The sequence below is a fragment of the Tachysurus vachellii genome, chromosome 12 (genome assembly GCF_030014155.1).
Source record: "Tachysurus vachellii isolate PV-2020 chromosome 12, HZAU_Pvac_v1, whole genome shotgun sequence".
Lineage (NCBI taxonomy): Eukaryota > Metazoa > Chordata > Actinopteri > Siluriformes > Bagridae > Tachysurus > Tachysurus vachellii.
This window is the reverse complement of record NC_083471.1, coordinates 2166986-2181549: the sequence shown is the minus strand read 5'-3', so window position 1 is coordinate 2181549 and position 14564 is coordinate 2166986. Positions and strand designations below refer to the sequence as shown.

Below are 14564 nucleotides of genomic sequence, written 5' to 3'. Positions count from 1 at the left end.
GTATTTTGCACAAATCGTTTTTTTTAATGTAAAAAAAACGCTTATTGTACCTTTAACCCTGTAACAGAGCCTTTCACACAGTTATAGCAGCGTCAGTAAATTTCAGCATGTTGTCCTTTGATGGTCGGAGCGTTTGTCCAATCAGCAGCGTGGAAATGTTTTGGACCCGTGTGCCGCCTCAGCCAATCAGCGCAGAGGACGCGTGTGTGTGGGCGGGGACTGTAGATTGTAGGGTGTCGCCGGGCAGCGGTGGCTCCATTCGAAGGCGACGGCGGTCGTCGGTCTGTGTTTCGGCTCGGAATTAAAGTCGCGCTCGTGAAGTCAACAACGGACAAAATATCAGCGCTAACGCACAAAGATCTCGGGTCGATATCGAGACGAACGCAGTCGAGGCGTTTCGGGCTGTAATCCGGAGGAGGTGCTGCTGAGATGGTGATAAAAGACTGAGGGCTTTTCGTACAGGAGCCATTTTGTCCGTGTGGCAGAACAGACAGAAGGGCAGAAGGAAACTACCCGAATATTATTATTACTATTATTATTATTACACACGTTTATCCGGACTGTAGAGATAAAACAACAACAACAACAACAGCCACAGATAAACTGAACTGAACGCGACTTTTACTTCACGCTACACCAAGCTAACGTTAGCTTAGCACAAAGCTAACCAGGCTAACGTTAGCTTAGCATCAAGCTAACCAGGCTAACGTTAGCTTAGCACCAAGCTAACCAGCAGCACCCGCCTGAGTGGTGTTGTGTTGTTGTTGTTGTTGATCCCTGGTCTCCTTTCTGCGCAGTTTTTAAAAAGAATAATAAATAAATTAAATAAAGATGGCGAAGAAGACGTACGACCTGCTGTTTAAGCTCCTCCTGATCGGAGACTCTGGTGTGGGGAAAACCTGCGTGTTGTTCCGCTTCTCAGACGACGCCTTTAACACCACCTTCATCTCCACCATAGGTGAGGAACATCTGTCTCATACACACACACACACACACCTTCATGTGTTTCAGTGTCACGTTAATCTCCTATGGGAAGCTGTTTTATTCGTGGCCGCAGTCCAAACGGATGCGAAATGGCTGTCGAGTTGTGTATCAGAGCATTATTGTTGTTATTATTATTATTGTTTATTATTATTATTATTATTATTATTATTATTATTATTATTATTATTATACAGTCTGAAGTCAGGACTGAGCTGAAGGGGATCACTTTATTTCCTACTGAATGGTGGATATCATGGATTTTAAATGTTTGTGTACAGACATGATGCTGAATATATATATATATATATATATATATATATATATATATATATATATATATATATATATATATATATATATATATAAAATGTGTATAAAGTGGTGTAAACATTGACCTTTGAAACAAAAAATATTCCATGAATAAGAAAAACAACCGTCTGGAAAACTGACTTCCGGTCTGGAATTATTGATTGTGTTTGGATGGGATGAATGTTAGTCCTTTACATTTACAGCATTTAGCAGACGCCCTTATGCACTTACGTTATCCCATTGTTATACAGTTGAGGGTTAAGGGCCTTGCTCGGGGGCCCGACAGTGGCAGCTTGGTGGATGTGGGATTCGAACTCGCAACCTTCCGGTTCACCTGAACCACCAGGCTGCCACATGCACATAATAGACGATGTAGTCCACAGGGTCCTAAAGGACTGAGCTTTGGAAGCATGGCCTGGACATGAAATGTAATTTTTTTGAGGGGATTTTTTTCCATTGATCGCACAGGTGTGTTTGTGGAGGGACCTATTTTGTTGTAAAAGTGTAACAGACTTTGGGGCACCAACACACTCTCTTTTTTCACTGACGATGTCAAATGAGATGATACATCTGAAACAAACCCGGAAAAGGTTTGTTGAGAAGCGGGTTGCGTTCACCTTTTCTGTTCTAAATTTTTATTTGGGTCAAAAAAAAAGCCCCTCGCACTATTTATATGGTGATACGGTTTAACTCGTCACCGGGTTGTTTACATTGATGTAGGTCAGTCATCAGAATCAGGTTTATTGCCCAAGTGTGTTGATGGTGATACACACAAGGAATTTGGTTCCAGCTGTTTGTGACTCTCGAGACATAAATAACACTATTTACTATTAATGTTTATGGTCTTTAAAGGAACTCCACACTGATACAGATGTGCGGTGGTGTTTAGTGATACTGATCTGTTTAGGCGCTAATTTGTCGATACACACGCTACCCAGAATGCAACACCGCTCTACTCGAGACTGGAGTGGACTGAGACGGAGACAGTGTCCACGACACGACAAGTCCACAAGTTGAACGCCGTTTGTGTTGAGAGCAGAGTCAAGGGAGATTAAGGACTAAAGCACCGCTGCATCGATTCTTGAGCAAGTTTCTTGAGCAAATCAATCTTGTAGGCCATGTAGCACGTAGTAGCTGATGGTTACATAACCTACATCAAAAACATTCCCACCTCCTCGTTTCTCAGGCGCCGACTCGAATTTCTAGCACATCGCTTGTTCACAGCATGCAGACAAAAAACCTGTCCGATGGATTTTCTGCAGAAGTGGCGTCTCTGGGTTGCCAGATGCGACTGATGTGAATGTTATTAGCGTGCCCTGGAATATTTTCCTGACGTGGAAATTAGATCGATGAACTCTGGTATTTGATTGGGAGAAGTTCACAAGCATGGAACATGTGTATATACACACACACACACACACACACACATTTTAGAAACATCATCTCTTTTTCTTTAACACGCTATAAAAAAAAAAAAGGCAAACAGTTCCACGCCGTCATCAAAGGATTACGGACTCCTGGCTCCTGACACGCAGACTCGTCACTCCGGCCATCATTCCGTATCGAACACCACACCGTTGTTATCATGGCCACTTCAGAAAAATTGTGGTCCGTTCAGGAAGGATGGCATCTTTGAGGAAGCTCTTGTGCTTTGGAGATAAAGGCTGAAAGGATGTGAACGGCTCTCCTCCACGAGTCATCGGGCATTTTAACTTTGTCCCAATTACGATGAAAGCCCCTCCCCTTTATAGTATCCTCTCACACACCAGATCTGATTAATTTTTTTATTGGAGATGTTTGTGAAAGCGCCGACTCTGTGTTCTGACACGTGGTTAAAGGGTCCTGTGAGGATTTTCCTCGTTTTCTTCTCTGCTCGCTCCATTGTTTGTTTTTCCTCCGGTCGCGGACGATGCTGTCTAACTTGTGATGCTCCTGCACAACATGCAGAAGTGCGCTGGATTATCATGGCAGCGTAACGTTATATATCGCACGAGATCATTTGGTGCAACCGACTTGTGTTTCCTGTCATTTGGCTCTTTCACTCCGTCTCTGGTGGAGTGGCTGGTGCAGCTGCGATGGCTCAGCATCCTAAAATACCCACCGGAAACTCCCTCCATCCACGGGATCGGCTTACACACACACACGCGCGCACACACACGCACACACAATTTATAGCACAATGCACGTTTATATTCAACACTATCTTTCGGTCACTGTGATACTAGAACCATTTTCTCGCTAAAAGATTTGAAGACCGCAGCTGTTTTAGTGGTGTGTGTGTGTGTGTGTCTCTGCTCCACTGGCCTTTTCGTAACATCTCCAGTTTCATCCTCAGCACATTCTCTCATGCTGGTTGTGGTTATAGGACGAATATGAGCGTGCGTCACACATCACACATATTTCAACACACACACACTCACACACACACACAGAGCGGTGCTCTTTTACCCAAAAAATTGAGGCTCCGGCTTCAGAGGGAAAGCTTTGAAGAGTAAAAAGAAAGAGTCAAGAGCGAACAAGTTTTTAAAGCTGCTGTAATGTAAGAGAGAACCACAACCTATTTACCTGTCGTCGTGTGACATTAAACGTAACTATAAACGGATAAAAAGTGCGGTCACTGGTTCATGAAATAAGTGTGAGGGAAGTAAACTGCTTCAGGGAGTGAAGAACACAACGGAAACACAGTTTATTACACGTGTACGACTGCTTTATTGATGATCGTCAGTTTATTTGATCAGTTTAGTTTGTTACAGCCTTTCTCTCCTTGTGTGTGTGGGAGAGAGAGAAAGAGAACAGTGTACGACCACAAGCTGCTTGATGAAAGTCGTATGTATGAAGCTTAATAAGCAGGAAGTGCGCTCGTGTCTCCCCTCGTCTCTCCCCTCGTCTCTCCTCGCATTGATCCCAAAAAGAAGCCGAGTGAATCGGTTCATTCTGATTTAAAAAATCTTTTTCAGACTGTCAGTTTCAGCCATTCACAGGAACTTGGCCTTAGGCCCCTTGTACACTGTGTGTGTGTGTGTGTGTGTGTGTGTGTGTGTGTGTGTGTGTGTGTGACTTATTGTATAAGTGTGACTCATTCTTTGGCTGAATGATATGCATATCATCTAATAATGCCGGGTTCCACCCAACCTACATCTGTGTGTGTGTGTGTGTGTGTGTGTGTGTGTGAGAGAGCTTTCTCATTCAGGTTATAGTCTACATTTCACCTGTAAACTTACCTCCCCTGTCTGTCTGTCTCTCTCTCTCTGTCTCTTTCTCTCTCTGTCTCTGTCTCGCTCCCCCCCCCCCCCCCAAAACACACATTATGGTTATTAAAAGCGAAGCCAGTGTGAGTTTGTTTTTATTCCCTTTGTGTGTCTAGTTTGACAATCAGATGACTGTTTAATATGCTGATCTCAGACCAGAGCACAGACAGACACACAAACACACACACACAAACACACACAGACTCCCACTGAACCTTTTCTTACTTTTCTTCTCTTTCTTTCTTGTAGACTTTCTTGTCTTCTGTCTGTGTGCCTGTTTATTACGTCTGTCTGCGCGCGAGAGCACACGCGTCCTGTACGGATGACACCGCACTCAGATCTCCAGGGGGCGTGTCTATAGAGTGACTGACAGGAGCGTGTGTTTGTCAGACCGTACCAACACGATCCCGACGTCACACTGTAGGGTTTTAGGTCATCAGTCAGTGACACGTTCAGACACACAGTCTCACTAACATGGCAGGTAGACAACAATCTGTAGTGTGTGTGTGTGTGTGTGTGTGTGTGTGTAGTTTTTCCTCCTGCTGTAGCGTCCACCCGACTCGTCTACACATCTTCTCTGGAGTTGTCGCTGAAATCGCGCCATCTGGGTGTGAGTGTATGATGAAGCTCATTTAGAAAGATCAGTGACTCGTGCTGTGTCTAATAAACACACTCCTTCTCTTCTCTCTGCTTTCTGTGCACCAGTCTCTTTCTTATTCTCTCCTTTCTTTCTTTATGTCTATTTCTTTCTTTCTCACTGCGTTATTTCTCTCTGTTCTCTCTCACAGTTCTGTTTCTCTCTCTCTCTTTCTCTCTCTCGCTCTCTCTCTTTACCTGCTAACTGTCCTTCTCAGGTCGTCTCACCTTTGGGCTTGTTTTTTATTTCCCATCTATTTCAGCCTCTATTTTTTTCTGAATGCTGTCACTGGTGTGTGTGTGTGTGTGTGTGTGGAGGGGGGGTGTTAAACCCCCAGCAGAAGGACAGATTGAGATGGTTCTGCCAGAGTCGATGCCAGTGAGTGCCAGTCTGTGCCACACACAGTTTCCATACTGCCCCATCAGCAGGGACACACACACACACACACACACACACACACACACAGAGTCTCACTGGATGTTTAGTTGTAATTATACAGTACATCTATTTATTGAGTTTCTCGACACACTCAGCTGTTTATCCTGGAAAAAAAAAACGACGATCAGAAGCGTCATATTTCTGTAAATATTTCTTTTAGATCTTTTTTCTGTCATCAGTGAACTAAATGGAGTGGACCTGAACCTTGTGCTGTAACACACACACACACACACACACACAATAAAACACTGCCCTTACAGTAACCATCAGATCTTTATAATAAGTCTCTCTGTTTGTGTCGTTCTAGGAAACGATTTCACTTCATCACACCATCTGCCTTTGATTATTTTTTCCTCTAACAGCAGGTCCTGAAGTGTGTTTAGTAGGGTGTAAAATAAATGTTCTTAAATCCTGTGTGTGTGTGTTGTGGTGTAACTACAGCTACTACAGTCTTTTGCTGACTTCATGTTTTTTTTCTTTCCTCTTTCTCTCCAGGAATCGATTTCAAGATCAAAACAGTTGAACTGCAAGGAAAGAAGATAAAGCTACAGATATGGTGTGTGTGTGTGTGTGTGTTTATACACTAGGAGTCGCAGCCGTGTCCCATTGTGCTCTTATTTTTAGTTTATTGCCGGTTGCCATGGTTTCCTGGGAAGCTCTTAGGTAGTGTGTTATGCCGGGTGACAGAAATGTTCTAGCTGGCAAATGACCGTTAATGTTTGTAGTCATTATGAGAGGATATTTATTTATTTATTTTAGTATTTGTAGTGTGTCCACGTGAACAGCCGACATATTAGGAGGAGCACCTTAATAAAAAAAACTGTGTGCTGGTCACAAGGAGATGGATCGACGGCTCCTGACCAATCAAATTGGAGAATACAGCAGCACTGTGGTACCGGTGAAGGCGAGGCTGTCGTTCTGGGGCAGAATCAGTGTTGTGTTGCCTTGGTTATTACCATGGATACGCTTATCTAACATAGCAAGTGTGTGACTAGTGATGTGTTTGTAAACAGATGATAGGAACTTTTATAGCTGAATAGCTGAGGTGTGTGTGTGTGTGTGTGTGTGTGCGCGCACAAGTGACCTAACAGACTCTCATTAGTAATTGTGTGTGTTTAGGGACACAGCAGGTCAGGAGCGGTTCCACACCATCACCACCTCCTACTACAGAGGAGCCATGGGCATCATGCTCGTCTACGACATCAGCAACGCCAAGAGCTTTGAGAACATCAGCAAGTGGCTCAGGAACATCGACGAGGTGTGTCTCTAATGCACTCCATCACCAGGCGTGGTGCTGCTCCGATCGGTGATTGTGTCGTGACGGGTGGGGTTAGTGCTGAGAGATTAACTAACTCATTGGTTTTAGGATCTGTGCCCCATTACACCACTTTCTGAGGGGTTCTAAAGGATTGGTTCTCTCTGATTGGATCAGAAACAACATGTACAATAATAAACAAAACTTATGTACAATAAGTTCAATGTAGTCATGAGATTAAACCCAGCCCTGATCACTGAATGTGTGTGTGTGTGTGTGTGTGCGCGCGCACAATGCTTTTACTAATAAACACGATCATTAATGGTGTGAAACTCTCCAGTCCGTTTAATAAAATGTTTTAATTTCATTTAAAGCTAACGGCGCGTCCTGGTGTGCAACAAAAAATACGCATTTTATCGACCGTGAGAGCGTTCCTGTTTGTCTTGATTCGTCACCCCAAGTGTGTGTGTGTGTTTCAGCATGCCAATGAAGATGTGGAGAGAATGCTGCTAGGCAACAAGTGTGACATGGAGGACAAACGGGTCGTACCAAAGGCCAAGGGAGAGCAGGTGAGCTGCCTGAGGAGAGTCGCACCAAACACTGATCCACATCTAAACTTTCATTTAGATGCTGATCTTCATGTTCTCTTGATCTTTCAACGTAAAATATCAAGATAGTTGAGGACGAAGTTCTTTACTCCTGTGAGCTTTGTCTTTTTATTTCTCTCTCTCTCTCTGTGTCTCTGTTTCTCGCTCGCTCTCTTTCTGTCTCTCTGTCTGTCTGTCTGTCTCTCTCTCTCTCTCTCTCATCTGACATACACAACAACACCGCAGCCTGTTTCATGGCTAGACATTTGTATTAACATGTTTAATATTGACCAGTGATTCAGTAAATCATGTCCAACAGACGTCACACACACACAATGTAATGACGTCTTAAACCAGACACGTAGATTTCGGAAAGAGGAGGACAAGGGAGACGTGAGGCAGCTCGCTTCAGTGATGTCTAGCGTGTGAGTGCATGCTTAAAGTGTGTGTGTTACACTTACTCTTAAAGGTTTCTCTCTCTCTCTCCCTCTCTGTGTGTGTACAGATTGCCAGGGAACATGGAATCCGTTTCTTTGAGACGAGTGCGAAAGCCAACATCAACATCGAGAAGGCCTTCCTCACGTTAGCAGAAGACATCCTCAGAAAGGTGTGTGTGTGTGTGTGTGGTGGGGGGGGGGGGGGGGGGTGTTTCAACCTAAAGAAGTCTTAATCCAGTTAAATGAGCGATGTAGATTGTGTATATTGATGTGTGCCTGTGTGTGTATGTGTGTGTGTTTCAGACACCTGTAAAAGAGCCCAACAGCGAAAATGTGGACATCAGCTCCGGAGGTGGAGTCACAGGCTGGAAGACCAAGTGTTGCAGTTGAACAGTCCGTCACACAAATTTACAAGCACGTGTCCACACACACACACACACACACACACACAGTTTCTTCTCCCACTTACACTTATTTCCTCCTACTTTGTATCTAACTCTTCCTCCTGTTGCACTCTTGCACCATCTCACACTCTCTCCCTCCTTCCTTCCATCTCTCCCCATCTCTCCCTCCCTTTATCTCTCTCTCTCTCTCTCTCTCTAATCGTTTCTGCCTTTTTTTTTCCCGCTGACAGTTTTTATTTCTGATGACAGAAAAAAACAGTTGTATAGATAAAAAGAGAAATCATGTCGCGTTTCCTGTCGTTTATTTTAAAGGTTTTGGAATGAGAAAGGAAATCAAACAAGAACAACAGAAAGCTTCACCACTACATTTTTAAATAAACATGAAATCTGACATGAGAGGACGCTTCCTCAGAACCTTCTGGACTTTTTTGTTTGTTTTGTTTTTTATTTTTGTTGTTTTTTTGTGGAAGACTCATTAGAGTAAAAAAGGAAGAAAACAAATCAGCGAGCTGAACGACTCAAGCGCTCACGACTGTGTACAGTTTCTGGATTGGTGGCTGGGTTTGTATGTAAACAGCTTACCGTTTGGTTAGTGTGTCAGGAGTCCCGTGTTCTGTGTTTTGTCCTCTTTAATGTTTTTATTTTTTTTTTGTCTGGTGCCTTAACGTAAAGACGAAAGGTCAAACCTCCCATCTGCCCTAAACAACACACACACACACACTTGTATACACACACACACACGCATACACACGTCACCTGTATAATGATACCAAACCTGCCAGAACAGACACCCACATTTTGAACTGAAGAGAATGGCATTTATGTTCTGAATAACTTCACTTTTGGGGAATTATTATTTTTTTCTTTCTTTTTTTTTTTTTGTGTCCCTCTTTTTCTCCTGCATGCCATTTTTCTTTGGTTTTTAAAGACTTGTGCGTTTGGTGCAGCAAGAAAAAAAAGAACGAAACGCAGCTGCATGGCTCATGCACAGGGGTGGGGGTTGGGTGGGGTGTAGTCCTTTTAGGAAATTTATTATTTTTTTGTTTTGTTTTGCAGATCCATTAAAAAATGAGCTTGTTTAAGTCACATGTTTGTGTGTTATTTTCTGGGCTGACTGTTACGGATGTGTGGGCGTTTACCGTGTAAGGAATAAAACACTTCAGTATAGTGATGTAGATACTGTGTGTAACCTGACTATTTATTTATTTACTTTTGAGAACGCGCCCTGAAGTGTTTTATTCCTCACACTGATGCAAAATGTCAACAAATGAATACAGACTTAGTTATATTTAGCGTCGTGCGACGTTCGCGAACCGAGTCGTCGGTTACGTCATAGCAGCTATAAACACTCGTTCCATCACCAGCCTCAGGTTTTATCTTCCTCGATCGTGACGTTAAACGATAAGATGCGGTTTGTCACGTTACACAGAGCGTAACTATAAAAGAAAACATAAACGTGTCAGCGATGACGTTCGTTTTCAGTTTGTTTACGTGAAGCGTCACCTGCATAAATTTTTCTGAATAAAAAATTGTTAATATTATTATCCTGCTCTGCTGTTAGAGCTGCTTTTATAAAAAAAAATAATCATCGTCTGACCAATCAGAATCCAGACTTTATTAGTGCTTTGGTAAAAGTTGTCATTTACTCCTCAAACTTTACTAAATGATTAAATAATCCCTGATGCACCAAGAAATGAGTCGTGAGAATCCACACGACTCTCTGATGCCGCTTAGTGGCGGAAAGTAGAACAATCCTCAGGTGAGTATGAGAGATGAAGAAGGGGAAAAAAAATTTAAATGTTCATAGATTTGAGAGAATTTGTGTCTTTTAGTTGTCATATGTTCGTAGTTCAACAGCCTTCCTATTGATTCAGTTCTTGGTGGTAGTTTTATATTCTTTTGTCACTTTAGGTTTAAATCCCTGAAGCTCTTCTGAGGTAAAAGTCTGTATGTAAATATTCTAGTGAACTAAAACAAAAGATAAAAAAACGAGCATTTTATTAAAGTAAGTGAGGTGAAATTAAATTAAGAAACTTCTGGAAGAAAAACGTATATGAATAACCTATAAATCTAACACGGATGCTACACAAAAACAAGCTTATATGAGACTGAATCCCATTGGTGGTGTTAACTACTTTTTTGATGGCTTGGCGGTTTTTCTGCCCAAGATGGCGGCGCCTTCAGAGTTCTGCTTCTGTGTGATTTATCGTGTAATTATTGAACACCGATTAATTTTATTTGTGATTTCACATCATCTCTGAGGGAAATGTTCATCTCCTTTATAGTTTTGTGTTACTTTTACTATCAGACCGATAAAGATGAACATTGCCCTCAGATATGATGTGAAATCCCAAAGAAAATTACTCTGTATGACTAAAGAACGTACAATAATTACACGATAAATCACACAGGTATTTATTTAAAAGTTTAAGCTTTGTAGATAAAGCAAACAAGCGTCAGGTGTTGTCCAGTCAGGGAGCAACAATGTTCTCTCAGATAGTTAGCATGTGGCTAGCTAGCTTCTACAACAAGTAAAAAGATGAAATGAACACATCTGAGGGGTTTTATAGTCAATGGGCCTTCAAAAGAGTTTAATTAAATTAGCCTGATAAAGATAGATGGATTGATGAATGAATGGATGGATAGATAGATAGATAGATGGTTGGATGGATAGATAGAAGCATGGATGGATGGATTAATGGATAGATAGATAGATAGATAGATAGATAGATAGATAGATCGATCGATAGATAGGTGGATTAATGTATAGATCGATGGATAGATAGATGGATTAATGGATGGATGGATAGATAGATGGATTACTGGATGGATGGATTAATGGATGGATGAATGGATAGATAGATGGATGGATGGATAGATAGATAGATAGATAGATAGATAGATAGATAGATAGATAGATAGATTAATGTATAGATAGATAGATAGATAGATAGATAGATAGATAGATAGATAGACAGATAGATAGATAGATTTATGTATAGATAGATAGATAGATAGATAGATAGATAGATAGATAGATAGATAGATAGATAGATTAATGGATGGATGGGTGGATGGATGGATGGATGGATAGATGGATGGATGGATAGATAGATAGATAGATAGATAGATAGATAGATAGATAGATAGATAGATAGATAGATAGATAGATGGATTACTGGATGGATGGATTAATGGATGGATGAATGGATAGATAGATGGATGGATGGATGGATGGACGGATGGATGGATGGAAGTACCACAGTAACCCCCACCCTCTCACCCAAACATATGCAAATGAGGTAATTTTCAGGTCATTCGTTCATTCATCCATTTATTTATTTTACACTCACTCACCAGTCACGTGTTAAACATACAACTGCTATTGTTTTTGTGTTTGTTGATTTTTTTTATTGTTTGATTCTGAAAGTTGTCTGTGATTTATCTTTAAAACTAATAACTAATAATAGACATCCAAATAAACATATTTTTGTTTGCTTTGATTAATGATCACGTCATTAACACGTCATCACGTCATTAACTTCACGTGTGTGATAAATATTTAAAACAAAATACACGGGGAGTTTAGTATTATTAGATATAAATGAACTCAGTGTAATTTCACGTTAAAGCTGTTTTACTAATAAATAAATAAATAAATAAATAAATAAATAAATAAATAAATATTCCTGTATCCTGACACCTCACTGAACTTCTTTTTGACAGCAATAATAAGGCCACAAACTCAGACACAATGAAGTGTGGAGGCCTTCAGAGGTGAATTATGTTACAGACAACTAAATCATCCAGAATGATTTCTAGCAGTTTGCACTAGATTTCGATGCATTTTGTTTAACTGTGTTTGAAACAGCACAAGTGTTTCCCATCTCCAACAAGGTGACCAGGGTTTACAACGTTTTATCAAAAGTTTCAGCCAAACTACATCTCAAAAAATACAAACAAAGGACCTCAAACTTTTCTCCCAATATGTTGCCATTGGAAAAGAAAGGCAGGGTTTTATTCTTTTTTTTTTGTTGTTGTTGTTGTTTTTCATTCATTCTTGGTGTATTGATGTTATCTACTCCATACAAGGTGTGCATTGGAGTCTAGTATAATAAAATACCATTTTAACAAAAATAACAAAGTAATAAAATAACTTATTATATATTATTATTATTATTATTATTATTATTATTATTATTATTATATAACATAAAGTAATAAAATATTATTATTATTATTATTATTATTATTATATATTTTATTAGTCACATTTGTTTTTTTTAATCGTTTATATTTGTAACTATTTATTTATGAATTAATTAACTTATCATTTTCAAACAAACCATGAAATGAAAGTTTCAGGAATCTCTGATATGATAACTTACTCTGTACATCTGTTTATACGGCTTGTGCGTGCGCAAGGAGACGCAACCGGAGGCTGTGTGCGCGCACGCATGCGGGAGAATTGAATGGGAGGAGCTACAGTCAAGGGGGCACCTTTCCCTCCCTCCCTCTTTCCCTCTCTCTCTTTCTCTCTCTCGTTCTGTTTCTTTTATCCATTCATACTCTTCTCCTCTGTGCGCTTGGTGAGAACCGACGGCGCTTCTGCAGGAGCAGACCGCGCGTACCCGTCACCGGAACCCCGTTCCGCCGCGCGCGCGCGCCCGTGCCTCCACGACCACGGTGATGATGACGGAGAGATGGAGAAACTGTCCGCGAGCATCTCGGAGCTCTCGTGGAGCGCAGTGTCGCTGCCCCTGGATGCCGTGGTGGGCAAATTCCGCCTGCCTACACTGGTGAAGCTCAGCGCCGGTAGGCAACCCAGCTTATAACGCTTCATAACGTTTTATAACGCTTCATAACGCTTTATAACGCTTCATAATTTCGGTATTTATTACCGGAGAGCGGTGCAAACTTCTGAACAGCTTTTCTAAGAGGTCACAGACTGGAATGTAGCTTCTGCTTGCTAAAATAATCAGATGTGATTACAGAATAGTTTCGTCTTATAGCGAGATGTTAATAAATTCATACCTTTTTCCCTTCGTTTATACAACAAGCACGTGCACAACATCACAATAACAACGTCGTGCCTTAAAGCTGGTCCACTTTGGTGGCGCAAAAGTTAACGACATTTTGATGAAGTACGTGTGTGAAACATAATAAGGACACCGTGTACATAAAAGTAGCTGTTAGTGAAACCTATTAAAGGTTATTAAGTGTTATTAACTTATTAAATCTGTTCTGGGTGATGGTTTGGACTCCAGCTGTGCCAATTAAATATAATAATGTCATGTTTTTACTGGAGAAATACACCAGGTTTGGAATTTTAAGAAACACAACACTGAAGTTTAGCAGTTCGTTTTTGTATTATTTTTTTGGGGTATCTGTTCTTTTCTTGTTGCCAAGTCAACCATCATAACTTTAACCTGTGAATCTTTAACCTGTATTTTCCTTAACTTCCTTAACCTGAACTTAAATGTCCACTCATTTCTAAAAGCTTGATGGTCAAACAGGTTAAAGATACAGCTTTTTATTTCAGCATTATTGCATCACAATCCATATTTTTGAGAGACCTCCAACATAGCTTTTTTAAAAATAATTTAAAGCTGCTGTGCTGTAAAAAAGCTGTAAAAAAAAACACATTAAAAAGAAAACATAACCTTTTTAGCAGAGAAGCAAAAAGGTAAAGAAAGGTAAAGAAAAATAAAGAAATCCTGATGATCTGTTACTTTGATTGACTTGAGTGACATGACACGTTGGACGCGGATGCTAAGGGGACAAATAATTTTAATGAAAATAAAAATATCAGACCACAGAAGACAGAACACAGGGACAATCAGACCAAACCACACAGTTTTCCTACGGGGATGTGACGAGTCTCCGTGTTTCTGATGTGCAGAGAAGCCGAGTGCAACATTAACGGTGAGGTGGAATGAGTTTCCAACGAAGCTTATGGTGTAAATAGTTGATCTGGCTTTTGGCAAAGGTGACAAAGTGGCTGTTGTGTCCCAAAAGTGATGCAGAGCCTTTCATATGGAAATGTGCTGATCCGTGTCCGAGTGCTGTGCATACTAACGAGGACGAGCTCCTCGAACGCGCTCCAATTTTCAGCGACGTGAGTGAAAAGGAGAGACGAGTGAAAGGAGGAATTTACGGGAAAATCGGATCTTCACCGGTTTTACCATTAGGGAAAATCAGCCAAGTCTGTATTTTGCCTCGGGTGTCTCAAGGCTTAATGCGGCTAGCTGATAGAGGGTTATAA

The 14564-nt window shown here is 41.0% G+C and overlaps 2 protein-coding genes across 2 annotated transcripts in view; both read left to right on the top strand.

Moving 5' to 3' along the window:
• Positions 1-222: 222 nt before the first annotated feature.
• Positions 223-8695, top strand: rab10 (RAB10, member RAS oncogene family). The gene is made up of 6 exons (XM_060883783.1): positions 223-958; positions 6112-6172; positions 6736-6874; positions 7351-7440; positions 7964-8065; positions 8199-8695. Exons 1-6 carry the CDS (start codon positions 832-834, stop codon positions 8283-8285), a joined length of 606 nt encoding a protein of 201 aa, XP_060739766.1. The 5' UTR covers positions 223-831; the 3' UTR covers positions 8286-8695.
• Positions 8696-12865: 4170 nt separating this feature from the next.
• The window catches only part of gareml (GRB2 associated, regulator of MAPK1-like), a 17790-nt gene continuing 16091 nt past the window's right edge, over positions 12866-14564 (top strand). Inside the window, exon 1 of the mRNA XM_060883767.1 lies at positions 12866-13114. Within this exon, the coding sequence (XP_060739750.1) occupies positions 13003-13114 (112 nt within the window). The 5' untranslated portion in view covers positions 12866-13002. The remainder of the gene's footprint in view (positions 13115-14564) is intronic.

Bases quoted from the DNA above. Each gene is read 5' to 3' on its own strand.
- rab10 (XM_060883783.1), top strand. From the start codon at position 832: ATGGCGAAGAAGACGTACGACCTGCTGTTTAAGCTCCTCCTGATCGGA. The intron at 6,173-6,735 runs GTGTGTGTGTGT...GTGTGTGTTTAG, and splicing joins AAGATAAAGCTACAGATATG to GGACACAGCAGGTCAGGAGC. The intron at 6,875-7,350 runs GTGTGTCTCTAA...TGTGTGTTTCAG, and splicing joins GGCTCAGGAACATCGACGAG to CATGCCAATGAAGATGTGGA.